The following is a 27,401-nucleotide window of genomic DNA, read 5'->3' on the forward strand; positions in this document are numbered from 1 at the left end:
TAACACAATTCTCCCACACATATGGACAAATGTATCATGACGGTTATATGTAAACGTGGAAGGCATAAAACCACAAATAACCCGCATTATCAATTATCTTGAGAGAAACCCAGAAAAAAAACTTTTTTTACTTTTTGGCCACAAGATAGTTAAGAAGGTCTACGTGAATTTCATGTCCGTGCACTAAATCAGCTGCCAGTTAGTTTAGCTTAGCACAAAAGAAACAGCTAGCTCAGCTCTGCTGAGAGATAAGAAAATGTACCTACCTTTCTTAAGTTCACTAATTAGCACACTATTTCCTGTCTGTTTAGAAAACAACAGTTTGTGTTTAAGGCTGATTGTGTGCAGCACTGTCTCTTGGCCAGTCACTGTATATTCATTAATTTTTTAATGTATATCTTAGACCTAGGTATAATTTTAATTAGTGAGTTCTTTGTGGTACAGGTGGATCTGGTTCCTTTCGGACACATCACCAGGTTGTTTCTGTTTCCAGGTTTCTCTTGAACTCAATGCAGATGCCCAGGTTCTGTCTCTATTCCTTAAGCACTGAGACAGAAATCTCTTTTCTTTTTATTATAACACATGCTTTACCCTTAGAGCTTCAACTGACCAAGTTGCGTATCTGAATGTAATTTATACATTCAGATAATTTCCATACTAAAAGAACAGTGCAGGAATCCAAATGTCACAAACAATGCAAATACTTAAAGAGCTGCACTATTGGCATCAGTTAGCTTAAAAAACAAAAAAAATTTCATTAACATGGCTGTCCTGGTATCTGAATTAGACTTAGCCTTTCAGAAGGCATAATGGTCTACAATGGATAAAAAGCCCAAGGACACATACTCCACTGGGACCAATGCAATCAGTGTCTGCTGCATTTTTCTATTGATTTAAAAAAAAAAAAAAAAAAAAAAAAAAGTCCAGTCAAATGGCAAAGAAAGATATTTTACATTTATTCTGTCCGCTTTAACCTTACTAGATATTTTGACTGCCTATTGCACAGTTACGTTCAGTTACATTTTATTGTTCAAGTTTGCATAACTCGCCTCATTTCATCCAGCTCTGGCAACAGCAGTGCAGAATTGTGGATGTGCCTCTTGTACCCTTTCATGTTCAGGTTGGATTTTTTATTTTTTATTTTTTAGCTCATACGTTTCACTGACAAACTGACACTTTACATATCTGTCCAATATCTGTCCTGATTCTGATGACCTATGTGCAAACGCCTGATAACCACTTCAAATACAGGATTTACTCTGTTCCTTTCCACCATGTATGTCAATGAGTGTATATCTGTCTGCATTCAGAGATCAGCTCTGTCAGATGCGTACCTAGCAACAGCTCAGCTTTCTACAGACAGAAATACAGTCCCCTGTGATCACAACCCCCTGTCATCACAGTCTCCCAGCGCAGCCTCGCCTCCTCAGATACACATCAAATCAATGGTTTCAGGCAGAGCGCCATTATACCTCCATCCAGTAGGCAGATTTACCCCTTTCTTCCTATAGTTGCTGTGCATTGGCAGTACCAATCCTGTTGTGACTGCACAAACCCCCCATGACAGGAAACTTATATCACTTTCAGTATACGTCCTACAGTCACACTGCACTCATATTCATATGTTAATTAGGATATTGGAAACCCTTTGCATAAGATCCTGTAATAAAAAATGAACAACATATTCTCGTAAGCGACATGTTTATTTATTTTTTTTCTTCATGTTTCCATAGCCACCATCTCATTTGTTTACCAGATGTGAAATGGCTCTTTGTCCTCAGAGGTATTCTTCCCAGACCACTGATCAGCACAAAAAAAAAAAAAAAAAAGTATCTGATGTTGTTGCACTAGGACTCAGGAGAGTACTACTTTTCATTTCCAGAATCAGTGTTGACACTTTTGAATCAGTCCATAGCTCAATGCTTTGCTGTTAGAACAGGAATTTCAACATTGTGCGTGCTTGCATTGTTGCTCTGTGACTTTGGAAGTTTGCGTATTGCTGACTACAGTTGGTAAAAGGAAACTGCTATGTGAGTGGCCTTTGCAAGGTACTTTCTACTAAATTAGCATGTTAACATGTTCATGGTGACAGTGCTAACATGCTGATGTACATCAGATTTTATGCTTGCCATGATGAACATTTAGTAGTTTATTGCATAACATGTACAAGATGAAACTAAACATAAAGTACGACTGAGAGGGATGAATGTCATCCATTTACTGGCATTTCCTTAACATTGGAAGGAAAGTGACTTAAACCTGTAGCCACTTAATGTAACATAATGTGGGCTTCCCACAATGCTTATCTCACATAACAGTTGGCAAATATCCACTTTAATTATTTAATTTCTTCATGAACACATTCTCTGTAAACAGAGCAGTGATCTCTGTGTAACTATTAGTTGTAGGACCTAAAGGTGCACCCCAGGTGTCTGAAGGATCGTCTGACTGGAATTAACAATGGATAGCACAGTGACAGGGGATTTACAACATCCCTAAGTGGACATGAATGGAGGCACCAATTTTCAAGGCAATGCATCAAATAATTGAAGAGATATTTCACTTAAAGCAAATGTTTCAACCTCATAGTGGCTCTAAAGAGAAAAATTAAGGGAACACAAAAGGTCATGAAACTTTATCATGCAGAGACCATGGATGTCTATGTAAAATGTCACAGCAATTTGTCCAGAGTGAAAAGCAAATGTTTCAGTTTGGGCTACCTGGCTCACTATCTGGCAGGCCAAAACTTCCACCCCTAGAGCCCTGCATCTATTATACCACGCTTAAAAATGATTCAGATTCCCCCTTTAAAAATGAATGCAATGAGTATGTAATGTACAGACAGGTGTAGAGGAGTGGAACTGATTTAAAACACAGACACCATTGTTCTTGATCGTGTTTATGGTTTGTTCACCAAGCAGTTTTTATTGGTTATATTTTCATTGTTTTAACACAGTGCTCTATGTGTTAAAGTAGAGATTCAGTTACTCGGTACAAACCACTAAAATGCCCTCGTCTCTGTTGGAATGTGTTTACATATCCCAGTGTCCGCATATTCCGTTGTGTTTGCCTCTGTCAAATCACCTTTTATGAAAATGTCTTTTTGGATTACAAATACAGGCCTTCACGCTGACTCTTTTAAAACATGAAAGAACTGCTGCTGGTAGAGCCACAGCACTTGCATGATAAGGAAAATCTACAACCCAACTTTCCCTCTTCAAATCAGCAGCAGCACCGCTGGAGAACAACAGTGACTTGAGAATTAATGTCATCAAGCAACGAAGAGTGTTCGCACAGGCCGCCTCAGTGATTAAGATGACAAACTGTTTATGCTCACAGCTTGATTGCTGACCATCTATTTCTCGGGGGCACACTTGACTTACCCAGGCTTCAGTAACCACAGAAATAGTCAGGACTTTGAAATGTTCACGCTAAATTTTCTCACTAAGTATTAGCATATATAGCAGGGGTGTCAAACTCAGTAAGATAGTAGCCTAACAACCTATAAATATTGACAACTCCAGATTTTCCAGGTCTTTTAGGGCAAAGAAGAGCAAGTAAATTAGGACAATGTTTACATTATTCCACTATCCTTCACAACAAAAAAAAGAATTCTTAAGTAAAATAAGAGCGTCTTGGGCACATTGCTGTCTGCTGCTTAGTCCTGAGTCTCAGATTTGCGTTCTGTCCACTTCTTTTACTAAATGTCATAATAACCATAAGCAAATCTTTTTGTCAAGAGGAGGACACAATGCAACTCCCAGGCACTGACCACCAATGTAGAATCAGGTAAAACTCAGTGTATTGTATTGTAAAATGCTAATGCTGCTGTCTCACTGTTTGGAGGTCAGAAGGCCGACAGGTGTTCTTTGTTGTACCAAGCGGTCGTTTTGGGTGTTTGTTCTAAGAGTTCGCAGACTTTTAATAAATTGGTTTGGGCTTTTGAGCCACTATATTTATTTATATAAACTATGAAATAAATTACACTGGTGCAGTGTTACAGACAACAGATTTCAAGAGTGCTGACTAACTGTCTGGGATTTTTTATTTTTGTATAGAGTAACTGCAAAGTTGCCGGGAAAATTCACATTCAGTTTGGCACATACATAAGTTGCTGAGTTGTTATATCTGTCATATATGCAGAAGGATGGCGGATGTAAGTAACACTGACATAAACTTGGCAAACATTTTGTCACCTGCAAGCTGCACGTTCATCTTTCCTCTCCTATCTTGTAGTATCCATGTCAACCTAAAAGCACATCAACACACAAAGGCTGGAAAAACAACTTCCCAACTCAGGAAATGAGACCACTCGAGGAACAGATGACACTTTTATTTCTTACCGGGCTCACATGTTGTGGATTCAGCAGGTAAAACTCTATACCTGCTGAAACTCTTCAGCCTTACACAGCGTTGCGAGAAAACAAATTAAAAGAATAAAAACACAAACAATCAAACCAACAAAAGAAAAAAGAATCTGCTTCTGTGACCCCAACATGTTACTTTGCTGCTACATTTCTGGATTGAAGTGTGTAATATAATGGAATTCATTAGTTTGGGAAAGCACAGCAATGGGTGTGTGTGCATATATATTGTATGTAAGATATATCAATGTCTGTTGTCTCGTATACAGTTTTAATAAACCATCTGAGCTCTGCCAGTCTCTGGATGGAAATGGAGCCGTGCTCTGCATTATCAAAACGCAAGCTCCATTCTTTACATTTCATCCTCATTTTTCCTGTAATAACCTTAGGAAGAAACTGTTATTAACTGGAGGAGATCCTGTTCTCGTAAGAGGAATATGGAGATACAACGTGAAACGACTTAAAGATTAAATCTTATGCCAGGAAGTTTCAGTGAGATAATGTAATATTTGGCCTGAACTTACTGTACGGTGCTTGGGCTTCTTGTTTCAGAGACTGATTTGATGGCAATGCTGTGCCTCACTTTGATTGAAAAGCATGTCTTGCTAAGATGCTCAGTGACTATAAATTAAAAGTAATTCTTCGTGCGTTTCACTCGCCTGGTGCTGCCGTTTGCTCATATTTATATTTACATCTTGTCTCATTCTCACACCAACACTCCGGCATTTGACCACTCAGAACTCTGGCATTTTACATGCACTTCTAAATTTGGTTATGTTATTCAACTGTCTGGCATTTCCAAAGGTCGCAACCTTTACTTGTTCATTTGGTGCCTTCGATGTCAGTGTTTGTGTGTTTAACATGAGTTTTCCCGGGGCAGATGTCAGAGGTCTGGGCCTTGTTAGGGCAGCAGTGGAGGCTGATCGGTACCATCGATCAATTCTCAGCAGACCCTCTGTGATCTTTTCTGCCTGTCACTTCCTACTTGATCTTCCAGGCCTAATCAATGCACCTATGGTTTACCCATCCGGCTGCAGGTCCAGGAGATATGTGGTGAGCTGTGCAGATGCATAGCAGAATCTCTTTAACAAGTCCACAGATGAAAACAACACCCTGAATCCGTCAGAAAATTCAAAATTTAGTTCCACTGCAGGTCAGGTTCTTTACAGTGCACTCTGCAGCATGTGCCCTTCCCACATAAAGCAGCCGCGTCCTCTGTGGTGTGGATCGACCGTAGGCAGACGCTGAAAATATGTCAGCTTCTCCTGTAGGATTAGGCATTATCTGACAGCAAAGAAAGAAAAGCAGAGTCGCTGAATGGCTAAAGACTGAGAGAGATGAACCACGGTGGCCTCTTTCTCTCCTGTGAAAGGAGGCTGGGCCCATCCTGCAGCAGGAGGGCTAAGGATTCATCATTGACCAGAAAATTCCAGTCTCTGTGTGTGTCTCTATGCGTGTGTGTGTGATCAGGGTGGCTGGCCCAGCACTGAGCTAAATGGAAGACTAATGGGTAGAGGGAGCGAGTCTGACGGGCGGCTCTGAGGAACCCTGTTCTCCCTCCCTCCACCTGTCATCCATCACATTTCCAGCTGATACTGGGAGATAGCTGTCCCACATCGGTGGGAAGGGTGTAGGGGCAAGGGAGCAGGCAGAAGGGATGGGATGGGAGGGGGGGACACCAGCTGGCTGAGGACGGGTGCAGGGATGTGACTACTACATGGCATACTGCAGTCAGTCAGTGTTTAGCAGCCGCTCTCATTCGCAGATTGAATCAGAGAGGAGGCTGTCTGTTTGAGTAAGGATGATGCCACAGGCTGCGCTCGAACTCTAGCATGAGTAAGTTGGCAATTAGCGCACTCGGACGGCCTTCAAGGTACATCTTCTGTGCGACTTTGATTTACCAAAATATCAGTTCGCTGGTTGTATTGTCCTGCGTCACCTAAAGGAGTGAAAGAGGCTGAAATGACCGGCAGAAAAAGGCCACCACGTGATCATCAAGCTTATTATTGTAACTTACATGAAAATTGGAGCATTTTGTACCGTTGCCTTTATAAAAGATGATACTCATAAATCAAGGTGAAGGTTCGGCTGCTTCTCCTACACTGAGGAGGCTTTGTGGGAAACCTTTTCTCATAATCACTGGCTCGGCTTTCTCTTTGTGTTAGAGGACACCAGGGGAGGTTCTTACACGCACACACATGGCATAAATACACCAACCCACCCTCACACACACACACACACACACACACACACACACACACACACACACACACACACACACACACACACAACAAAAGGCAGTGAAATTGCTTTTGAAAGTACTTTTATATCAGCTGAGATTGGAGTTCTTTTTAAACAGATGTCACCTTGAGGGCAGAGAGAATAAATTTTGGATGTTTTGATCACCTCTCTACCAGGAATATTTCCCTATACTCCTTACACTGAGTAACAGTAGCAGTGAAGTGGCACCCTCCAAAATGGATGCTTACTGTGTACACTACAGTCAAAAGTTTGGACACACTGTCTCATTCAATTCAGTGATAAAGTGTGTCCAAATGGTAGTGTATATGTGTCAACAAAACAGGAAGTTATTACCAACACAGATCAGAATGAGCTGATATGGAAATGCAATTAAAAGTTTTGATGGATAGTAACTAGAGTTTAAAATGGTGGGAAGTTTAATTTCACTGGACATTGAGCAGTCAATACTGTCTGTGCCTCGCATGGCACGTGGTAATAACTCATTTTATTGTTCAATTATATCACTCAATTACACGTCAGCAGGATGTTTAGGATTAGAGTAACATGAACATTTAGTTTTTTAGTTCATCTTTAACAAAATATTTGTTTTATTTCTCATCTTTTAATAAAAACTGAAAAAAGTTGAACTTAATTAAAAGGAAAACTACTTAAAGAAGTTGTTATGCCCTGGCGTCTAGTTCTCATGCAATATGGGAAGGGATAATATTTTCCATTGATAAAAAAGCTGATGTAAGGTAATGTAATGTCCTGCAAGAGCTAAGACAATCATTTATATTCCTCAAAAAATGACTTTCTGCTTGGGCCAGGCTAGCTGCTCCCCCCGCCTACTCCCAGAAACGCCAGACTTAATAGTCCCTCACCATCGCCCCCAGCTTCCACAGTCACTGCTGCAGACAAGTGGCTTGTAGCCACCACTCACACAACCAACACCGTCACTTCGGCTCAGGTGAGTGGACAACTAAGGAGGCTCCATCCAAGAAACACAGCTGGCCGAGACAGAGTGTCACCACGATTACTCTGGGCCTGTGTTTCTGAGCTGGGGGAGCCCCTTCAACATGTATTTAACCCAAGCCTTGGGCCCCAAGAAGTCACGCCCGAGGGAGTTGAATGACTATTGACCCTGACATCCAGCATCATGAAGACCATGGACAGGCTGCTGCTCTATCATATCAGGCCCCAGGTCTGTCATTGTATCAACCAATTGCAGTTTGCGTACCAGGAGAAGGTGGTGGGGGAGGACACCAGCCTCAACCTCACACTTGACCAGGGAATGCTACAAGTTTTTTGACTTTTCCAGCACATCCTAGCTAACAGAGATGGACTCACAACTCATTTCCTTGATAGTGAACTGTCTCACTGGTACACCTCAGTGTGTCAGGTTGGGGAACTGCACATCCAGAATTATCGTCAGCAGTACTGGAGCACCACAGGTGTCAGTGTTCCCCCCTGCCCTGGACAGGAGCAGGAATACACAAATCTGGTGAACAATTTGGTGTGGAGCGAAGCATCTTCTGATCAGTACAGCTAACATAGATTCAGTGTACAAAAAAGTTCAAAGCCATCTGTATTTTCTTAGGAGACCAAGTTTAATAACTGCTGGAAAATATTTTACTAGATGTTCGTTGCCAGTGCCCTCTTCTAGGCTGTGATGTGCTGGGGAGGCAGCACTAAGAAGAAGGACATCTCATGGCTGGACAAAGTGATACATAAGGTCAGCTGTGGTAGAGGCAAGGACCTTGAACAAACTCCGGTCCATCATGAGTAATGTCCACTCTGACACCATAGTCAGACAGAGAATCTTGTTCGGTGAGAGGCTACTGTCTCTGTCCTGCTCCACAGGCAGGTTCAGGAGGTTGTTTGTCCCTCAGTTCATAAGACTGTGGTCACTGTTTATTTTTTATACAGCATTATATATTCATGTCATTATAACTTAAATATCTTGCATGTCTGTTTCTATTTGATTAAATGTCTAATATACTCTAGAGACAGGATTTGTCTAGAGACAAATTTTATTGGATAGAGTCTTATTAAAGAACATATCTGCCAAATCACTAAAAAACATTAAAGTTGTTAAAAACAGGTAGCTGCTTGTGTGCGGTGTCTCAAGAACCTCTTGATGCAGGGTCCTTCAGCTGTGCGTAAAGCTTCATTTCAATGCCCTCTATCCGAAACTCAAAGAAATGAGTGCTGCATTCTCAGAGTTTGTTTCTTTTGCTGTCTTTCCTTAGTACATATTGAATTTGGGGCGTAGGGTGAATGACCACCTTATTCCACCCTGACTGCAATGTCAGCCATGAGGTGGCAAAGTGATGAAATAGCATGAACTGAGACAGCGGGGTGTCATAGCAATAAGATATATTCAGCTGCTATCACAATTTCTTACAAAAGGCAGAAGGCTTCTGGGATAAAATAATGTTCACGAGGCAAGGCACCATCTCATGCTTCACAATACATCACTGACTCCTTGGTTACTATAGCAATAAAAGAAGAAAAATATCATGCTGTGGCCACATTATCCACTGACCTCAACCCTATTGAGAACCTGTGACCATCGTTAAAAGGAAAAACCTAGGAAGCCAGGCAACAGTAACTGGAAACAGAAACTCTGGCAAAAAATATGGATTCTTCAAATAGTTGAAGGAAGGACGTATGCTTTAGGGCACACACACACACACTTCCCCACTGAAAAAGTGTATATTTATTAAGTGCTGGTTCGTAGTCTTCACTACACATTGATTGATATTGAACCCATTTTGGTCATTAGTGTGTAAATGACAGTTCCCCCGAGGTTTCTGAATTGATGTATTGGTTTTCACCAGTGTGTCACTGGTGAAAAACGCTAAATAAAGCTCAGCTAGCTGTTAAAAAACCATGTCGCATCACTGGAAGGCAACGTTCTGTTATTGAGCTCCAACAATTACAATGTCATCTGACAAGATCATCTGATGTCGCAGATCATCAAAATGATGCCCCAGATGTGTGCTTGTCTATATTTCCAAGACTAATATGGAGAATATCCATCCAGTAAATGAAGAAAGTGATGATGCTGTTCACTGGCTTGGTGACTTCGCACAGTGACCTTTACCCTCTGCCCATCCGCCCGGTATGATCCAATCCATATCTTTTTCATCCAAAAAAATAAGAAAATCTATACATTTTCTCGTTAAATGCTGCTGCTGCAGCTTCAAAATAAACCACTGATACCTCGAATAGGCAAGTCAAGGAGAATTTGAAATGCTCATAATGAAACAACTTCTATTGGCAGGCGGAAGCAAACACTGGTTAAACCTGCACAGTTTTTGAAAATAGTGTGATTGAAGGACTTTACATTCTTTGGTGTACCATGTTTATTCAGCAGAGCTGTAAAATGATCAAACCAATGCACTGGGTTTCCATCTTAGTCCCCTGTGACAGCTCAATGAAGAACGAAGGGGACACTTATGCGGAGTAGGTGTAAAATATACAGGGTGCACGTTAAAAACTCCTGTGACATGTTTCCCCCGCGTGACTTTTGCCGCCCACCCAGTTTGTGCTGGAGTCAGCCTCGCTTGCCATATTCTCTCCGTCACCTCTTCCTGGTTTTTTAGTGTATCATCTAGTATGGCAGTGGCTCTTGACACTTTTGTGTACTGTGGCTGTTAAAATGCAAATTTCACAGGATTCAGCTTTCCTGTTCTGTCGGCAATTTGCTGTTTGACGTCCCCCTCTCTTTGCCGCTGAGCTGAGGATGTGAGTGTCAGCTACATCCATCCTCCTGAGCCTTGGTAAAATGCTACAATAACTGCTGCACTCCTCTCGCGCTGCAAAGCATGGAGACCAACGCAGTTACAAGCAGCTTGCTTTTGGTTATCTAATAGTTGAGGCCTTGACATAGTGTGCATGCCTGTAGTACCTATTTTAGGCTGATATTAGCTCAGGGAATATTTCAAAATTTTCCTGGGTGCAGACAGAAAGCAGCAATAAATGTCCTACGTAAAAGCCAGGTGGTTCATAGAGTATTCGTATCACGCAATTTTTTAATGCCACATGAGATTATGCAGGACACCTTTCCGCCTTTAGCTGTCTTACAAGAAGGGCAGGTCGCTATCTTGCAGCTACACACATTTTAATATGGAACTACTGCATTTATTATACAGGGTAATCAGAGGCATGTTTGCTCATTGCAAATGTTCTGAAAGAATCATCTGCTCTCAAGAGACAAATCTCTACGGACGCCGTTCGCTTAAACTGCGATGCACTTTTTATTTGCACTACCAAGATACCCACAGTGGCTCTGAGAATACATCTCTCTTTTTTTTTTTTTTTTGTGGAGTTTCCCCTTGGCACTGTATGAACTCTTCAGCTGCGACATTAGTACTTTGCTAAAAAAGTGGTATTAATTGTCACAGTCTCATTAACTCACAGTGTATGCAGAGCAAACAGCCTTAGCTAAGGGGGAATGAAGCATACCTCAAATTATGTGCACTTAGTATACTGGTGGAAACACTGTGCATTTCTGTGTGTGTGTGTGTGCGCGCTTGTGGGTTTTCCTGTGTGCATACCTAAAGTGGGTTGTCTCAAGGTTGCTTATAGATAACAAGTGGAAATGACAACTGAATGTCAAAGGGAGAGAGGGCCTGATGAGCAACCAAGAGGGATTAGATAAAAAACAAAGAAAAAAGGAATATCCCTTTCCTTTCCTCTTGTCTTTCTCCCGACACTGAGCCACCAGAGACAGATAGTCATAAATCACCCTCTTTATTAACATACCCCTGTCAATTAAATTACTAGCCATGAAATAAGTATCAATTGATGTGCACGCTCATACCGCACACAGAACATGGCGTCCACTTATTAATAGACGTTGCTGACTGCCATGCACATTAACTCACCTCTCCTACATTACGGTATAAGTGTGTTTGAGTGCAGTATTGATCCAGATAGTGTTGGGTTAACTTGCTGTTCAACCCCACCTTTCTCTGTCCTCTGCCACATCAAAATAAAGATTGTGTCTTTAATACCAGTTCAGTAAAGGCTTTGAATAATTTATTAATCTCACTGTAGCCTGTGTGTAGATAGGCACCATGCATGGTAATGAGAAAGGAAAGTAGTCCTGCTGTGCTTAAATGCAGCGTATGGCATAGGGTGTAACTTATCTGCATTGTTTAAATCAGGTATTCTGCCTAGAATGTATTCATTTTTTTTTTCTTTTTTGGGTTCTTTGGTTTGAGTTCTTTTATAGGCTGTAGCATCTTTTCTCTGTCGCAACATCCATTTTCATTCAAAGCAATAACTTAACATTCTGGGAAATAACTTTGTTTGCTTTCACGCAGGGAGTTAGACAAGAAAACTGGAGACTGATTTATGATCAGCCTTTGCGTGATCCTCAGTGTCAGCTGCTGTTTGTGGTGTCATCATTAAATTCGCCAAGTTTCGCTCAGACGCACAGATGAAGAATCCCTGCCCCGTTTTTTGGCATTCTCTGGGGTTTTTATTGCCAGTTGTGTTGACATTCTGCGTGACATGTGGCGCGTAATTTACTTCAACCTGCAATAGCTGATTGTATTTAGCCACCCGGGTGCTGCAGAAACAAGCTGTAAACACACTGATGTATTATCACCTGCTGCTGTCACCCTAACAGCTGCTTGTTCACTCATTCTGCACTACACATACAGAGCAACATTAGCATTTATTAGGAAACATGTTTCTGGGAAACACATAAATGCTATTATTCGTTCACTTTTTCACCTGTTGTTATCTCCTCTCAGCCCCAAGAGAGGTGTTTTAATCTCCAACTGCTAAGTGATTTTTTTCTAATCGCTTATTGTTCCTTCTACACAAAACACTAATGAGACTGGAAATGAACTAAAACACAGAGTTCGTATAACCAAACTGGTTGCCTAAAAGATGTTGGAAGAGTATACAGAGCTGAGTCTTGTGATAATACACCTGGGTGAGTTTGTCACTATGACCAGCACCTAATTTGATCCTATGCTGATGAAAAATATTGACTGGAGCAGTTTTATAATAGATACTTTCATGTAGACTATTATCTGTCAAGATGGTCTGCAGTCACTCCAGGCAGTGTTTTTCCACATTTCCCAAAATGCCATCTAATCTTGTAATAAAAGACAAGCCCGACTTTTCCTGAAAAGTCAGTGTGTTTCAGGCTGCCGCTGTGGGAAAAGAAACTGGCCTCAGTCTGTCTGTTTCTCTTTCATGGTGTGTGAGGGTGTGAAGAAGCTATTGTTTTGATCTGCCGGGCTTTCATGCAAAATAAGTAAGATTTTAAGATGCTCGAGGGGAAATGTTTCCTTTAAAGATAATCAAAAACCACGGCGTTACCTTTGTCTCATCTGTGTCTATTGAGTCCTGTGTTGTCGCTCTTTGTTCCTTGAGTCAGTTCACACAAAGCACACATGTTTGCATGTTAGTGGGTTTAAATTGCCTGTAAACCCATTAGAGTCCACCCGGAGTGTCTGTCTGCTGTTTTTACCATTGTGCTGCAGTGTCAGTGTATGCGTTTGTGTGTGTGTGTTGGAGTGAGAATCCTGAAGGACAGTCGACCCCAATGAGATGGCGAAAGAGCTTTGTGCCATAAGGGTGCCTTGGAGCCTCTGTTCCGTCATGCGTGTCTATCACCTGTCCTCTGACCACATATACAGTACAGGACAAGGACACAATGTCTGCTGCCCACTTCGAAATAATTTCACCTGGCCTGTCATAGGCTGTGTCACTTGCCAATCACTGCTGAATTATGTACACGGGTCAAGGACACCACCAGCTGCGGTTATAATTAACTCTGCAGAAGACCTTATAGTCATATAAAAAGGGTCAATTGCAGGTTTCCGGGCAGCAGTGTCGGGGTGTGGATTGGACACTACTGCAGAAGGTAATTTAACTGAACACTGAAAAAAATACCCAAAATCCAAAACTGAAAATACAGTCTGGATGGCTCTATACAGCTGATGTTGACTCAACATACCTGCAGAGTCAGACACATATACACAACCACGAAGTCTGAATAAATTCTGAGGGGGTTGTTAGTATCACTGCCACATTTGGAGTGTATGCCAGTCAGGCATATCATTATGACCACTGACAGATGAAGTAAACAGTAATGACCATCTTGCAAGAATGTAATGTTCTGCTGCCTTTTGACCTGGTATTCATGTGGATGTTACTTAGACATGTGCCATCCACCAAGACCAGACCAGGTGCCCCCATCTCATAACAATGACGCTCCTTGATGGCAGCAGCCGATTTTTGAAACAACACAAAAAGCATCTGATGAGTCACAATTATTCTGGAGGCACAAGGGAGGCCTACACAGTATTGGGAAGGTGGTCATAATGATCGTTTATGTGTCCATCACAGCATGAGTCTCTTTATGATGGAGCAAGCTAAGGAACCCAAACACAGCCAACTGCGTCAGGAAGCTATTGTAAACATTACCATGCTGACAAGACCACAAGGACAGCCAAAAATAGAAACATGATATTGGAAGTCCAGACATTTTCGAATACAGCTACATTTTTCATTCATAATTCTACAGTACCTCACACAAAATAAACACTGGCTCTAGAGGGGGGCTTTCGTATTTTTACATATAAGTGACAGCCGTCACAGATTCTCACCCACTCTTTGAAAGGGGTGGCAGGTAGAGGTATTCAGACGGTGGCAGCCCTTAGTGCTAGATGCCATTAAAATTAACGTCAAGGTCGACTTATAAGCTCAGAAAGTCTGTCAGAAAGTCAGAAATATTTAAACTGCCGATAAAGACTGCAATATGTGCTTAACTTCTGGAAAGTTTGTTATAAAAATGAAATGTGTTAAAGTTGCACTGATTTATATGTGTAAGTTAACAATGGACGAAATAGTTACAGTACATGGGATGTGGCACGTGTCACTCATACTGACGAATCAACGGGGAGTTGCCGCCCTACTACGCACGTTCTGATTGTTCTCCACATTCATTGCTGATTGTTTTGGTTTGATGGCCCTCGCGGTTACTGTCGTGGTTTAGTCACTACCAGCTGCAGCTGCTTTCTTAAATCTTAAACCTTCTATTTACACCCACGTATTGAGCAGCACTGTTAGGTGACAGCTGGCGAACGTGGCATGAAGTGCTTTCATTTTGTTAATTTGAGGTCAACAAATAAGTTTTCAAACTCTACTGCCAACATCTGCACAGAGTGAAGACAAACAGTTGGGTACTGTATAGGTTTTCTAACCCTTTAGATGCAGACTGGACAAATAAAAAATACAGCAACATTTTTTATTGTTCATACAGCACAATTCATGAGGATGTCCTAAGCTCACTGACCTATGTAAAGAAGTACCAGTAAGACGGCAGTTTGAACAACTCAGGTGCCAGTTGTGCTGACCCACATTGTGTCTTTAGTAGCGTGGCTTGTCTTCTCTCTCCGTGCTGTGTCTGGCTGTAAGTGGCTCTCTGTGGTTTTGCATGATTTGAAAAGTTATGTTGTTACATTAGCGGCTGGTGTCTCCTTCTAATCCCATTTGCCTTGTGGTTACAAACAAGGTGCCAGCAGAGCCACTCAGCTGAAAGAGCCGGCAATCCATGCTTTATACGAAGCAGCCCTAATTCAATTGACATTACTGGCTGGCTTTAATGGGTTTTACCTGGTGCGCCTGCAAATTGAATATTTTAAAGCATATCAACTCGTTTGGAGTGTCTGAATGGAAGAGGTGCAATTTTCATTTTGTGAGCGTCCGGTAATTAGACGCTGACATACAGGAGAATCTTGTTCTTCAAGTTTGATTCGATTTGTCTTCGGTAAAGCAGTGTCCCTCCTTGCCTGAGGTCTGTGCTTTTGTCTCCCTCAAGTCATTATTTGATGCTTTCAGCCACTGTTTTTCGTTATTGGAGTCGAGACCCAGCGACACACAAACATGCACCACATACACTCTGAATCACGCATTCGTTTGTTCACGTGTGGCCTTCGATCACGTCTCTCTGCGAGAACTCAAACTCTTTGCAGTGTCATCTCATTGAGCTCACGGGGTTGTTATTGTTTTATCTTTCGCCGTGTTGATCTCTGTGCAAGGTGGGCGGCTGTCCTTCATCTGCTCTCCATGTAAAGGTCAGTGAGCTGTGGATGAAGCTGTGCCGATCAGACGGGCGCTATACACTGACAGCTAATTTTCATCAAAGCAGCTATAGCGTGTGTGTGTGTGTGAGAGAGAGAGAGAGATAGATGGAGAAAGGATGACCAGGGACTACTTACGAAGGTTACTTGCTGTGTGAAGGGTCTCCTGCAGTTTGCTCCGATCCGACTGCATCGCTCCCGTAACAGCATTTTATTACACGGAAACTGGAAAAATCCTCATTTTATTTTTGGAGCAACTTTGATGTCGAGCGCACACCAGGCTTTGTTCCTCTCTTTTCTTTACGTGCCCTCTTTCCTCCCCTCCTCCCCTCTGCTGGTATTCTGAACATGGTTTGCATTGATTTATTCTCTTTCACCAATTAAAAGCAATTTTGTGAGCATTAGTGTAAGCCATGCCGCGGGCCGTTTACTGCGGCAGCCTGTTCATTACCTCACCGCGTGTGCGCGACCGTGCGCCCGTGTGAACTCCTGGGTGCCTCTGTTACGCTCATTTCACTCGGAGAATGTGTCTGCAAGAGCGTGAGCGCATGTGTGCGCTTCCGTTCATGTTTACGTATACATGAGCAGATGGGCACGGGTGTGTATCAGAGATTCCACGCACGTGCCGGGCATTAGTTCTCCGCTCGCAGGCTAAATCCTCATGTTGTTGAAGCGGTGTCAGTTGCCTCTGCCACGACACAAAGCTTATCTTTTACCAACTCCCGTACCCCCCTGGGATGGGGAAACATGAGGGTGGGGTGGAGGATGAGAGGTATGTGAAAGTAGGCAGGAAGCCATGGGCTGGTGTAAATAACCCTGGGCTCTTGGGGAAGGTTAAGAAGCCAACTCCATGCTGAATACTAAGCATTATCCCTGAAGGACCGAGTGCCCCTGCACCCATCATGTCCTCCCCTCCCTGTCATAGCACTGTGCCATTATTCCAGTCAGTCATCGCATCGGCGTGTCAGTGCACACAGGTCTGTCTAAGAGACAGTGTGCTGTACTGATGGGCACCTTAATATTGCATTAGTCAACAAACAGATGGCAGGAAATGTGTTTATTGGGGGACCCCCTACCTATTATATGTGGTCTATATTAAACCCGGCCTAGTGCTATTTTTTAAATATACATTATTGTTATCATTTTGCATTAAATATTAAGCCATTCAAATAATACGCAGGTTCAAATATTAATTTTTTTTATTTCAAACGTGTAACAGTTGGTTGGCCGTGCAACTGCCGTAAACATAAACATACACGGGGTTTAACCTGGGGACTGAATGGGCTCTCTTTAAAATTGTGGGGGAAAAATTTATATATATATATATAAAGTAGCTTTTTCATGTGCAGTGTGGAACCTTTAATGTGGACATTTATAGGTAACCTTCAGCGTCAGCATAGATGAATTATACCAATCAAGGCGTACCAAGAAGAAGATAGCGCCTTTCAAAGTACCCAAGGCATTTTACATAAGCGGGCACCAGTTAAGCTTTTTTCAAACAAAATGCAGCAGCAGTAATTCCCCAGAGGCTGAATAATAACAAATATTGCATCTATCAGGCATAACATTATGACCACTTTCCTCATGTCGTGTAGGTCTCCCCTGTGTCTCCAAAACAGTTGTGACTCATGGACATGAATGGACATGGGTCTTCTGAGGGTGTGTGTCTTAGGTGGTCTGTGGTGTCTGACAACAAGATGTTGTTAGTGAGGGTCTTTGAGGGGAGGGGCCTCTCTGACAGTGGTTTTAATGTTGTGGCTGATCTGCGTATCTGAACTCATATTATAACCCACATATAACTCAGCAACTGGAGATTTAGTACTTTAAATGGCTTTTGAAGGGGCTCCACCCCTCACGCAGTGCTGCCATAAAGAATGCACTCCTAATGTACAGCTCTCTCATAGCTTTGTGTTCGTAAAGATTTACTTGAAAGGATGAGGCTCCTTTTAAAATCTACCCGGATAAACTTCAGAATCAGAGTCCTCTCCTTTAGGTAATGCGTGCTGGAAATTTGCAAATGCACTGCATGAAACCAGAGAGGAGGCATCGATGTGTGAGCAGCAGCGCCAGAGCCTTCAATATAGCTTCCCATTTACTAACCATTTCCTCTGGGCACGCAACTATTTATTCCCCCCATTTTCTCAAAAGTGGAAATAAAATGAAAACGGGGTAAAGAAAAAAAAGTAAAAAGTGTGCAGTTAAATCTCTCTTGCCAAAGGCAACATTGTGACATTATCTCTTCGTCACAGCTTAACGGAGACTTGTTCCTGTGTATGTTCCTCTGTTTTTTGTTTGTGTGTGTGCATACATGTGCAAGCCGAACATGCATGAGTACTTGTGCATACATGTGGAAATCAGCACAATTTGTGTGTGAGCGTGTGCTCGTGTTCACTTTGAGAGTGTTGTGCTGCTGTGCGCAGAATGCAAGGCATCATGTTTACCTACACACGCGTTCATCTAGAGATTAGCCTGCGGCTCCCTCTTTACCCCCATGCAGGCGAGAGTGGAAATACACACTTTGCAGCCCCATTACCTGCTCGCCATAAATCAGAGCCTCTCAAATACACTTTAATATCCTCCAACAAGAGATGATAATGCAATTTACAGGCTAGAAGAACTATTACACAAGCTGTCAGCGTAACTACAGTGAGTACTGTATCATTATTAAAGAAAACCATTGGTTAAGATTTTTATTAAAATGAATCCGGTTTGACAAGGAGACGAACATCTGTGAAAATGTCTTTAAAATCACATCCGAGTTTCCTTATTGATTGCTTCTATTTCTGTCTTTTTCTTCTGTCTATCCTGTATGCTCCGCCTCATCTCTCGCTGTGCGCTTGGATGTCGTGAAAATCCAATTAGGTGGGCATATTCTGCGAGCCCAACACAAAATCGCGCCGTATGATAGCAGTCGTATGAATTCTTCATATGGGATTTTAGGCGCTCTCCCCCCTCTTTGCTCACGCTATGTCTACACAAAAGACGGCGTAATTGGCGAACAGATCTACATGCAAAATGCTTTCACCGACTGTTTTATGGCCTCTCAGCCTAACAATGGGCACTTCTGTAATCTCTGCTGTGTGATTTAGACATGAAAAACCAACGAAATGTGTCCCCTGGCATGAGGAAAATACTACTGTAGATAGGGCACATTTCCAGCACTTCACTGCTCCCGCATCAACACATGAGCAAAAAGCAATGGTCCAATGTATTTCTTTTGTGTTGCAGTCTTTTGAGCGGGCTGTGGCAATTTCTAGAATAGCGTCGTTATACCAAATAAATGCCTATAATCTGTGATTCATGACAATTTTGCAGAGATAGGTGGGGATTCCTAAATGCGTTATTATGAGAGTGAATGAACACACAAAGGTTTGTCCTAGATTTATGTTTATGTCGCAAATTTGACACATTTTCATAGATCTCACATATCCTGCCAATACATTACATTTGCACAGGCAATAAAATATTACGCTTTGCTTTTTGAAATTGTTCAGAATCCCGTATTCCGTGCTTTTTGGTATCGTTTGCATTTGATAGTTTCAAAGCACCTGTTTTCCTTTGTTTGGGGGTCCAGGGTGAGCATCATCAGCGCAGAGTGCGGTCACGTTCTGTGCTGCCTGCAAATGCATGAACTTTTCTCTGACATTTTCTCCTTTTCAATCTTGCTGTTTCTGTGTTTGCCGTATCTCCAGCCCATGGATTTACCCACAACATCGGTTCTCTTTCATAAAAGGAACTCAAAAGAACGTAAACAGCCAGCGCTTTCAGTCATGCAGTATATTGCCCTTCAACCTTAGCCCGTTTAAGCTAACGGCAATGCCAGGACATGGTCGCAGTGACAGTGTTAACAGGTGAATGGTAACTAGGTGTTACGCTCGTCTTCGCCAATTAGCAGCAAACACAAAATCGAGCTGAAAAGTATGGGAATGGAAACTCTTTTGCCGCTTTCCAAAATGCACTGTACAAGCTGTGTCCACCCACCTGTGAGTGCCGGTAATAATAAATGAAGTTCCCTGCAAATCCAATGAAAAGTCAGGAGGTCGCTGTCACCGGAGTCATTAGGGCACGGTGTCTGGGAATCTTCAGTGTCTGTTTGTGCCGGTCCATCTGGTGGCTGCTGAATGTGTGCCAAATTGCATGGCGCGCTTGGCGTACCACCCCAGCATTGTCATCCTTGGAATCAGTCAAGTGAGCCTCCCAGTATGGATAAATAGGATCCTCACGTACATTAATAAGCGGGCGGCCACAAACTCCCGCTCGATGCCGCCCTAAGAGCCGAGAGGCAGGGTATGTGGTGATGACCCCCACCGCAGCGTCAGACACATTTTTAATCTTTACAGCTTTGCAAAAGTTTCCATGTTAGTAAACTTGTTTCTAAATGTTGCTTTAGGTCTGGAGTGTAGGCTGATTTATTATTTCTGCCACTGTGAATGCCTTCGTCTGTGATCATTACGACGTCTCCTCTTACAGCAGTTATGGTCTACAAAGCAGCAGGCTCATAGATGAGCGCGGCGCTTTGTACTGTTCCATTAGCCGTCTTCCACAGGCCATCACAAAGTGCTGTCCTCCCGCTGTCTCTCTGCCATTCCTCCACGCTGCGGATTCTCTCTTTTCCCCGTTCCCCTCCGAGTTCGGCGTTCCCTGCACACCGTTTATGTCGACGGGATGGCACAGTGATACAGGAAGGGCTTCTTCGGAGATCTGCTCATTGTACATGCATATGGTCCTCTGTGGAGCCATTTGGGGGAAATGGTCAGAATAGGTCACCATACCATATGATGCATGCCTGCTAGGAGAAGGCCAACGGAGACGGTTGGAATGAGGACACAGAGGTAACTGGAGTGCAGCCCCAGTCACAGACACAGTCCGCTGGCTGGGGGCTCCCATTATCCTTATTTATTTCTGTTGCTATCCTGCAGAGAAGTAGCTCTCCTACTTATCTCATCACTATTTATCACAGGAGCCCCTGAGGAGTCTAAGCATACAATCAGATCTGGGAGAGAATGGGTGGAGAAAGGGATGAGAGACAAGTAATAAATGAGAGGTTACAATATAAAGTGGTTACTGTGCTGTTTTCTTTCTTTTTTTTTTTTTTTGTATCTCAGTTACATGAAAGTGACATTGAAATTACGAAGGCACCACTCTGTGCTCTCTGATTACCTTTGTACTACCTGCAACTGCTTCCCTTTATTCAGTTCTCAGACTTACTGCGGTGTCAGTGAGGGCTCATCACGGCCTCTTGTGATTGCTGACAGTTTTGGGGGAGTTGCATATCATGTTACTTTAAAGTGTCAACTAAACACTATTCCCTCTGAGGGCTGTTTGTCTCTTTACTTCCTCTCTGGTTGTGTAATGCTTAGTATTCAGTCACGACTGTCAAGCTCTGCGGCTTCACAGGAGACACAGATCGACAGCCCAGATGCATTGATATAAATGTTTTCCCTTCTTTTTTGAGGGGCGTGTCACTTTGTCAGTCTTTGAGCAGAGCTGTTTTTGTCTTACTTGCCCTTCATCCTTTATTTGTGTCCTGACTTTCCACAACAAGTGTGTTAAAGCTTAGTTGTGTTTAAACAACAAAGAAAGCCTTAAAGACACTACAGCAAGAAGATGTTTCTAGCTTAAGCAGGAATCATATGTGACTGAGTATACTTTATTGATCATGCTGAATGAATTTTGTTGTGACTCTACTCATGTAGCAATCCGCTGACTTTATTTTACCATCTCCTGTGTTACATCATTTTTTTTTCTTATCTTGACAAGTATTGATGGATAAACATTAAATTTGACACTGATATCAGCGGTCCCCACAGGATGAATCACTTTCTCCTGCTGCACAAACAGCCAGACGAATTTTTCACTTGTCCCGTGAATTATGGACGGCATAAAATGTAGCAAAGACATTCGTGGTCTCACAGCCACCACGTCTGAAATGTCTCAGACAAATGTGCTGTAGGCGTTCAGTTATGACCTCCTCGGAACGAACTCTGTTAATTGAAGTAATTTCTTAATGTTTCATCTGGAGCCATCATCGGGTTACAGGTGACTTTATTTCATCAGCTGTACTTTGTGTTTTGTGATGATTAGTGAAAGTTAGTATATTATAAATCAATAAACATTAGCTTTGATAAATACAGATCAGACAGGATCATTATGACCACCTTCCTAATATCGTGTAGGTCTCCTTTGTGACTCATCAGAGAATGGACATGGGCCTTCTGAGGGTGTCCTGTGGTGTCTGGAAACAGGATGTTGTTAGTGGAGGTCTTTGGGTCCTATGAGTTGAGGGGAGGGGCCTTGTGTTGTTTTTCATGTCTTTTTGAGTTGTTCCTAGTCTGTTTTTGTGTGTGTGTGTGTGTGTCTGTGTCATGCTGCATCCTGCTGAGGATGGCTGCTGCCATCAAGGAGTGTCATTGCTATGGGGTGGGGGTACCTGGTCTGGTCTACGCGGTTGCTACATGTGTAAGTAATGTCCACATGAATGTCAGGTCCCAGCATTCCCACAAGATGGTCGATGTTAATGTTGTGGCTGATTGGTGAATGTGATGACAGCTTAGCCGGAGTCATTAACTCACAAAGGTTGCAACACCAATCTAATAGTCACTAGGATGGGATGACTGCTGTTTAATCACCAGGAGACACTTACACTGGCTGATTACAAGGCCAGAAAGACCATTAAGTCAATAAAAGGCTCTTAATCCATACTGCAACAACTGTTCTGTGAGCTCTGATATGCTCTGCGGGGTAATGACTGGTTCCCCTCTGAGACTGAACTCTGTTTAAAACATTTTGAAACCTCACTGGAAGCTACTGATAGACATCCTGATCACTGGAGTGTAAAGAAACCACATACAAGACCAAGCTGTTCCCACTGCGACCTGTGGAGGACTGTACATTTTTTTATTTATTTATTTATTTATTTTTGTATAAGAGCAATATGCTGACTGCCAGTAAGTTCTTTTCACTCAGGCTTGAACACTAGACCTAGAAAAAAAAAAAAAAAACACTGTTAGATTGACACTGTACACATTGATTTCATGCTATTCTGTTCTTCATGCTAGTAATTGCGGAGAAACATGAGTAAACCTTTTGGTGCCAATTATTCTCCACCTGCCTCATATTAAAGGTTATATCCTGCTGCTCCAGTATCGAGTTAGCAGGTTCTTGTTGTTTTCACTCATGGAAAATTAATGTTATATAATATACCATAATAACCGTATAACCATGACCATTTTTTTATGATTCCATATATATTATATAATAGCTGGTTTGTATTATGAGCTATTGATCGTGTAGCCTGGTGCAGCCAGACTTGATTCTTATTACAATATGACTCAGGTAACAATGCATTTGTTTTTTTATTATCTGGTGTTTTTCAGAGGATGCTGAGAAAAAATAATACATTTGCTCCAAGTTGGGCAATTCTACGACCAATCAGAGTCATTTTGTAATATGACCAGTAACCTGTGTCCTTCACGACGTAAAGCCCAACCAAACAGTCTGATTGTCTGGGAGACCTTTTCCTCTGCATCATCCACTCCCAACAGAGTGACTCAAGACTAGCTTTATGCCCCAAACACCTTGTGGGCAGCTATTGATCCTGCTGCAATGGGACAAATCTCTGAATGTTGTTGTGCTATAAAAACCCTGTTTGGCTAGCTCAAAGAATTATATAAAAAAAAACAATAAAAAAAAACAATAATAAAATAAAATAAAAAGTTATCACAGTATAAGCAATACAATTAATATTGATTTAATAATATATATAAATACTAATTGTCCATTAAAGGACTGGTGTTGGACATTAACGCACATGTATTGTATAGTTCATGGGACAGTGCTTCTGCAGCTGTTTTCTGTACTTGTGCCTTAAAAATGAGTCACCAAAGAAAACACTTCTACTTTGGACAGCTTGTCTTCTGCGTGGATGGCCTAAGTAAAACAAATACATAAGAACCCAGTTTTAAGCCAGATTTCCATAAAGGACTTCATATAAAAGGAGCTCTCTGGGGATTTAGTATTGTGCATATTTAATCTCTGGTTGCATACAACTGGAACTGACATGCGACATTATTTTTTTGTTTTATTCTTTTTTTTTTTTTTGTGCATTACAGACTGAGATACTGTGTCTTTTAGTCCCTCTTATGGGTCAAGCTCAAAAATAACCTAATGCCCCATTCATCTCTTGTAAATTTCCATCTCTGGAACTTTACATTTAATGTTAATGCCTTTCAACCTCTACTACCACCACAGTTATTATACAGCTATATACACAGTTCCTGTTCTGCTCTGTCTTGAATACAATTGCCCTTCTGTTTTTAATAAACTGCTTATTGTCAAACCACCATTGGCCTTATAAACGCTGAAGACCCCTGACTTAGATATTAAGATTGTGAGCTTGAAAAAATCCAAAAATACCATCTTTTTCAGGAAAGGTTTGTTTTGTAAAAATGTCTGTGGATAAAAGCAGCCAAACACTGTCAAAAAATGAGCACTCAAAGTTCCCTCACTGTGTGTGATGCTGACTCGACACTGAATCTGAATCTGAATGGACGGTGACGATCCAATCACAAGGCCTTCATTGACATTGCCTTTATCTCTGCTGCAGTACCTGAGAGATATAGTACAGTTTCAACATGGATTATGTTCAGTTATTTTTGCAGCATCATCAAATATGATTAAACCCAACTGGGCCTGTGTCACAGTCTTTCCTGATTGACTACTACACCTTTCAGGACCTGCCCGCCACAGAAATAAAGACAACCAGCACCATCTGCCCTCTGATTAAACAGTTTGACTCTTTGCTTTGTGATTAGATTATCACTGTCCAGCAACTCAATCATTTTACAGGTCTACTCAAGCTGAATAACAGCTATAAACATTGGAACTATGTGTCTAAAACCTCAAGATTCAAGATTTCTCTAAAAACCCAGTATTTGTCGGGTGGGACAACAACTTCACAATTCACAGATGGCCGAGCAAGCCCTGAATGACGGCAAGCTACTGTACGTCTCGTCAAAAATATTGCATAACCTCATTTCACCATTTATTATAGACAGCACAGAGGGGAAACAGGTGGCAGAGAGACATCAAATCATCTTAGAAATCTGTATCAGAAAATATGTTAACACACTTGCATATAAACATGGAGTATGCGCACATATTCAAAGTGATTTTTAGGCGTGGTGTTAATCATTACTTTCTGAAGCGTTCTGTCATATTAGCCATTTCCACTTCTCACATATAACCCCCTCACAGCATGATAAGACACATCACATCAAAGAAAGAGGCTTGACTGGAGACGGCTGATATATTCATTGGCATACAGACAGTCAATTGCATGTTAAAGTGCAGCAACACGTTCGAGATGAAAGCAAAGTCATACCTGTGGCCTCATCTGCCAACGTGGTATAGATTGGGCAGGGAAAGTGATTGGACCTTCTGTTATAATTTAATATTCTCTTCAATCTCGGAACTTCGCTGTCACTCTTAGATACAATCACACCGGTATTTGACCACCTTAGATTACGGAATATTAGTCTAAATCTATTTTGTGTCAGCGCCTTTGCCTTTAAGCCAGTCTCTGTGCGGGGCTTTATAATATGGTTTACATTTAAGAGATTTTCATTTAGAGTTAGTTTTCCTTGTATCCCGTGGAAAATCTTCCTCTTTTGTAGTGCACTGAGCCAAGGACATTGATGCTGTAATTTTGCCGCAGTCAAGGAAACCTTTTCATAATGTCCTTTTCAGACTGCCAGAGAAGGGAGTCTATTACTGATTGTGGTAGATGAGAGGAAGGAACGACATAATGGGACAAACACGTCCCCACAGAAATGGCAAATAGCAGTCAAGACGCATGGCAGATCGCAGGAGTGTCTCTTGTTTTGTTCATTTTGTTATATTTTCCATGAAGCCTTACGAGACATATATATCAACACAGTTAAGGAGGGAAAAAAATTCACAAAAGAACATTACTTTTTACAACAAAATAGGGAATATAAGCAGGAACATGCCCCAGAATTGAAAATATACTGTATATCAGGGGTCTTTTCAGGCCAAGGACCCTCAAAGTGATGGAGAGATTAAGTAGAGACTAAACTCCTAGTGCTACTTAGAAATATATATTTTTATTATCATTTTGCATTCAATATTAAGCTATTCAGATAATAGATGTTCAAATTTCAATTTTCATTGGGCATATACCTATGCTATATACATATATACAGCATATACCTAGGCTGTATATATTCGTCATTGTCTTTTTATCGTCCAGTTACTCGCTGAAATGAGGATCCCTGAGGTAACAGAAGATACTGAAGCGCTCATAAACATGTCATGTTCTTTCCTCCACAGAGTGAAGTTGAAAGAAGGACTGACGTTCCTCGGGGCTCGTCCCAGCAACCCCACTCAGTGGATAGTCAGCCAGGATGTGAGGAGTGAAGGCCACCGGGTGGTGACTCTCCACTGCCGCAGGAAGGAGTCCGGCTATGACCAGCGGTAAGACGCAAATTAAGAAACGGCGTGAACGAGCTGCTTTGTTGTTGTTGTTGTTGAGAATGAAAGAAAACGCGCAAAAATCTACGTGATCCTCAATAACAAGTTAGCTTATGAAGCCATTATTCAGAACATTTTTCTTTTCTTTGTAACAATATGATAATGAAGTCTGATTTTAAGTTACAGTCGCTACAAAGGTAGCAGCGATTCATACTCTTTGAGTTAGTGCGAGGGGCCTGCCTATCTTCTAAAAAATATTGTCGCTTTAGAAGGCACTGCCGCAAAATGTTTTGAAAGAGACTCTGTGGAGCTGAAATACAGTGTCAGAGTGATGTTCCCTCTGCAGAAATGACACACTTGACTTGACATAAAGGCCACGTCTGTTGAGACCACTGTGGGTAAGAAAAAAGTTAATTGACTATTGCAATTTCCTCTCGTCTCTCTCTGTTTCTCCCCCCCCCGCCATCCCACCCCTCCCTCCTTCTCCCATTTTATATTTGCGTACTTATTTGCTCCTCTGCCAAGCCTCTAAGTTGTTTTGGTCATTTCCTATCTCTATTTGTGTCCTTAAACTAATCTGGGAGATAGGAAAGTGATTATCAGCACGGGGGGGAAGGTTGTTGCGTTAATTAAGTGCTGATTGAAGGCCTTTGTGAGTTTTTTTTCCTTCTCGGATCAGGAAGTAGTTTTAATAAATCTAACTTTCTAGTGACAGGTGTAATTTTATGGATTAGAGGCGATTTGAGGCCGGGGGAAGCTTACCACTTATTTGCCCTTTAGCTCTCGTTCCTCTTTGCAAATTTTAAACCACTCGCTGAAGAAAACAAGTCACTTGACATTGCCACTGCAACTTTATAATCAAAATTGTGCAGGTTTTTTTTTTTTTTATTTAAGTGTAGCGCAGCCTATGTAACACATGTAATTTAAATCGGTTGGCCTTGTGATTTTTTTGTCATGCTGCAATTAGTGGATCATTACAGGGAATGATTATAGTCTAAACACAGCGTTACAGCACATAAAACAAAGGCAGCTGCGTGCGCCTTTGAATGGCTGCGGCTGTAAATTCAGAAGCAGCTAATAAAGATTTTCTTTAATAGATGCGTCATACAGTCATTTGTTGTGCCGCGCTGCATTTAGAAGAGCAGCCGATTACTGCCCGTGCCCTTTGCAGATGGTTACATTCGGATATCAG

At 41.9% G+C, this 27,401-nt stretch overlaps 1 protein-coding gene across 1 annotated transcript in view; it reads left to right on the forward strand.

Annotated features, from left to right (window-relative positions):
- Window positions 1-27,401, forward strand: part of si:dkeyp-14d3.1 (transmembrane protein 132C) — a 120,039-nt gene that overhangs the window by 35,334 nt on the left and 57,304 nt on the right. The window contains exon 3 of the mRNA XM_047590935.1: window positions 26,069-26,212. Coding sequence (XP_047446891.1) covers window positions 26,069-26,212 — 144 coding nt within the window. The remainder of the gene's footprint in view (window positions 1-26,068; window positions 26,213-27,401) is intronic.

Source organism: Mugil cephalus, chromosome 8 (assembly GCF_022458985.1).
Source record: "Mugil cephalus isolate CIBA_MC_2020 chromosome 8, CIBA_Mcephalus_1.1, whole genome shotgun sequence".
NCBI classification, from domain to species: domain Eukaryota; kingdom Metazoa; phylum Chordata; class Actinopteri; order Mugiliformes; family Mugilidae; genus Mugil; species Mugil cephalus.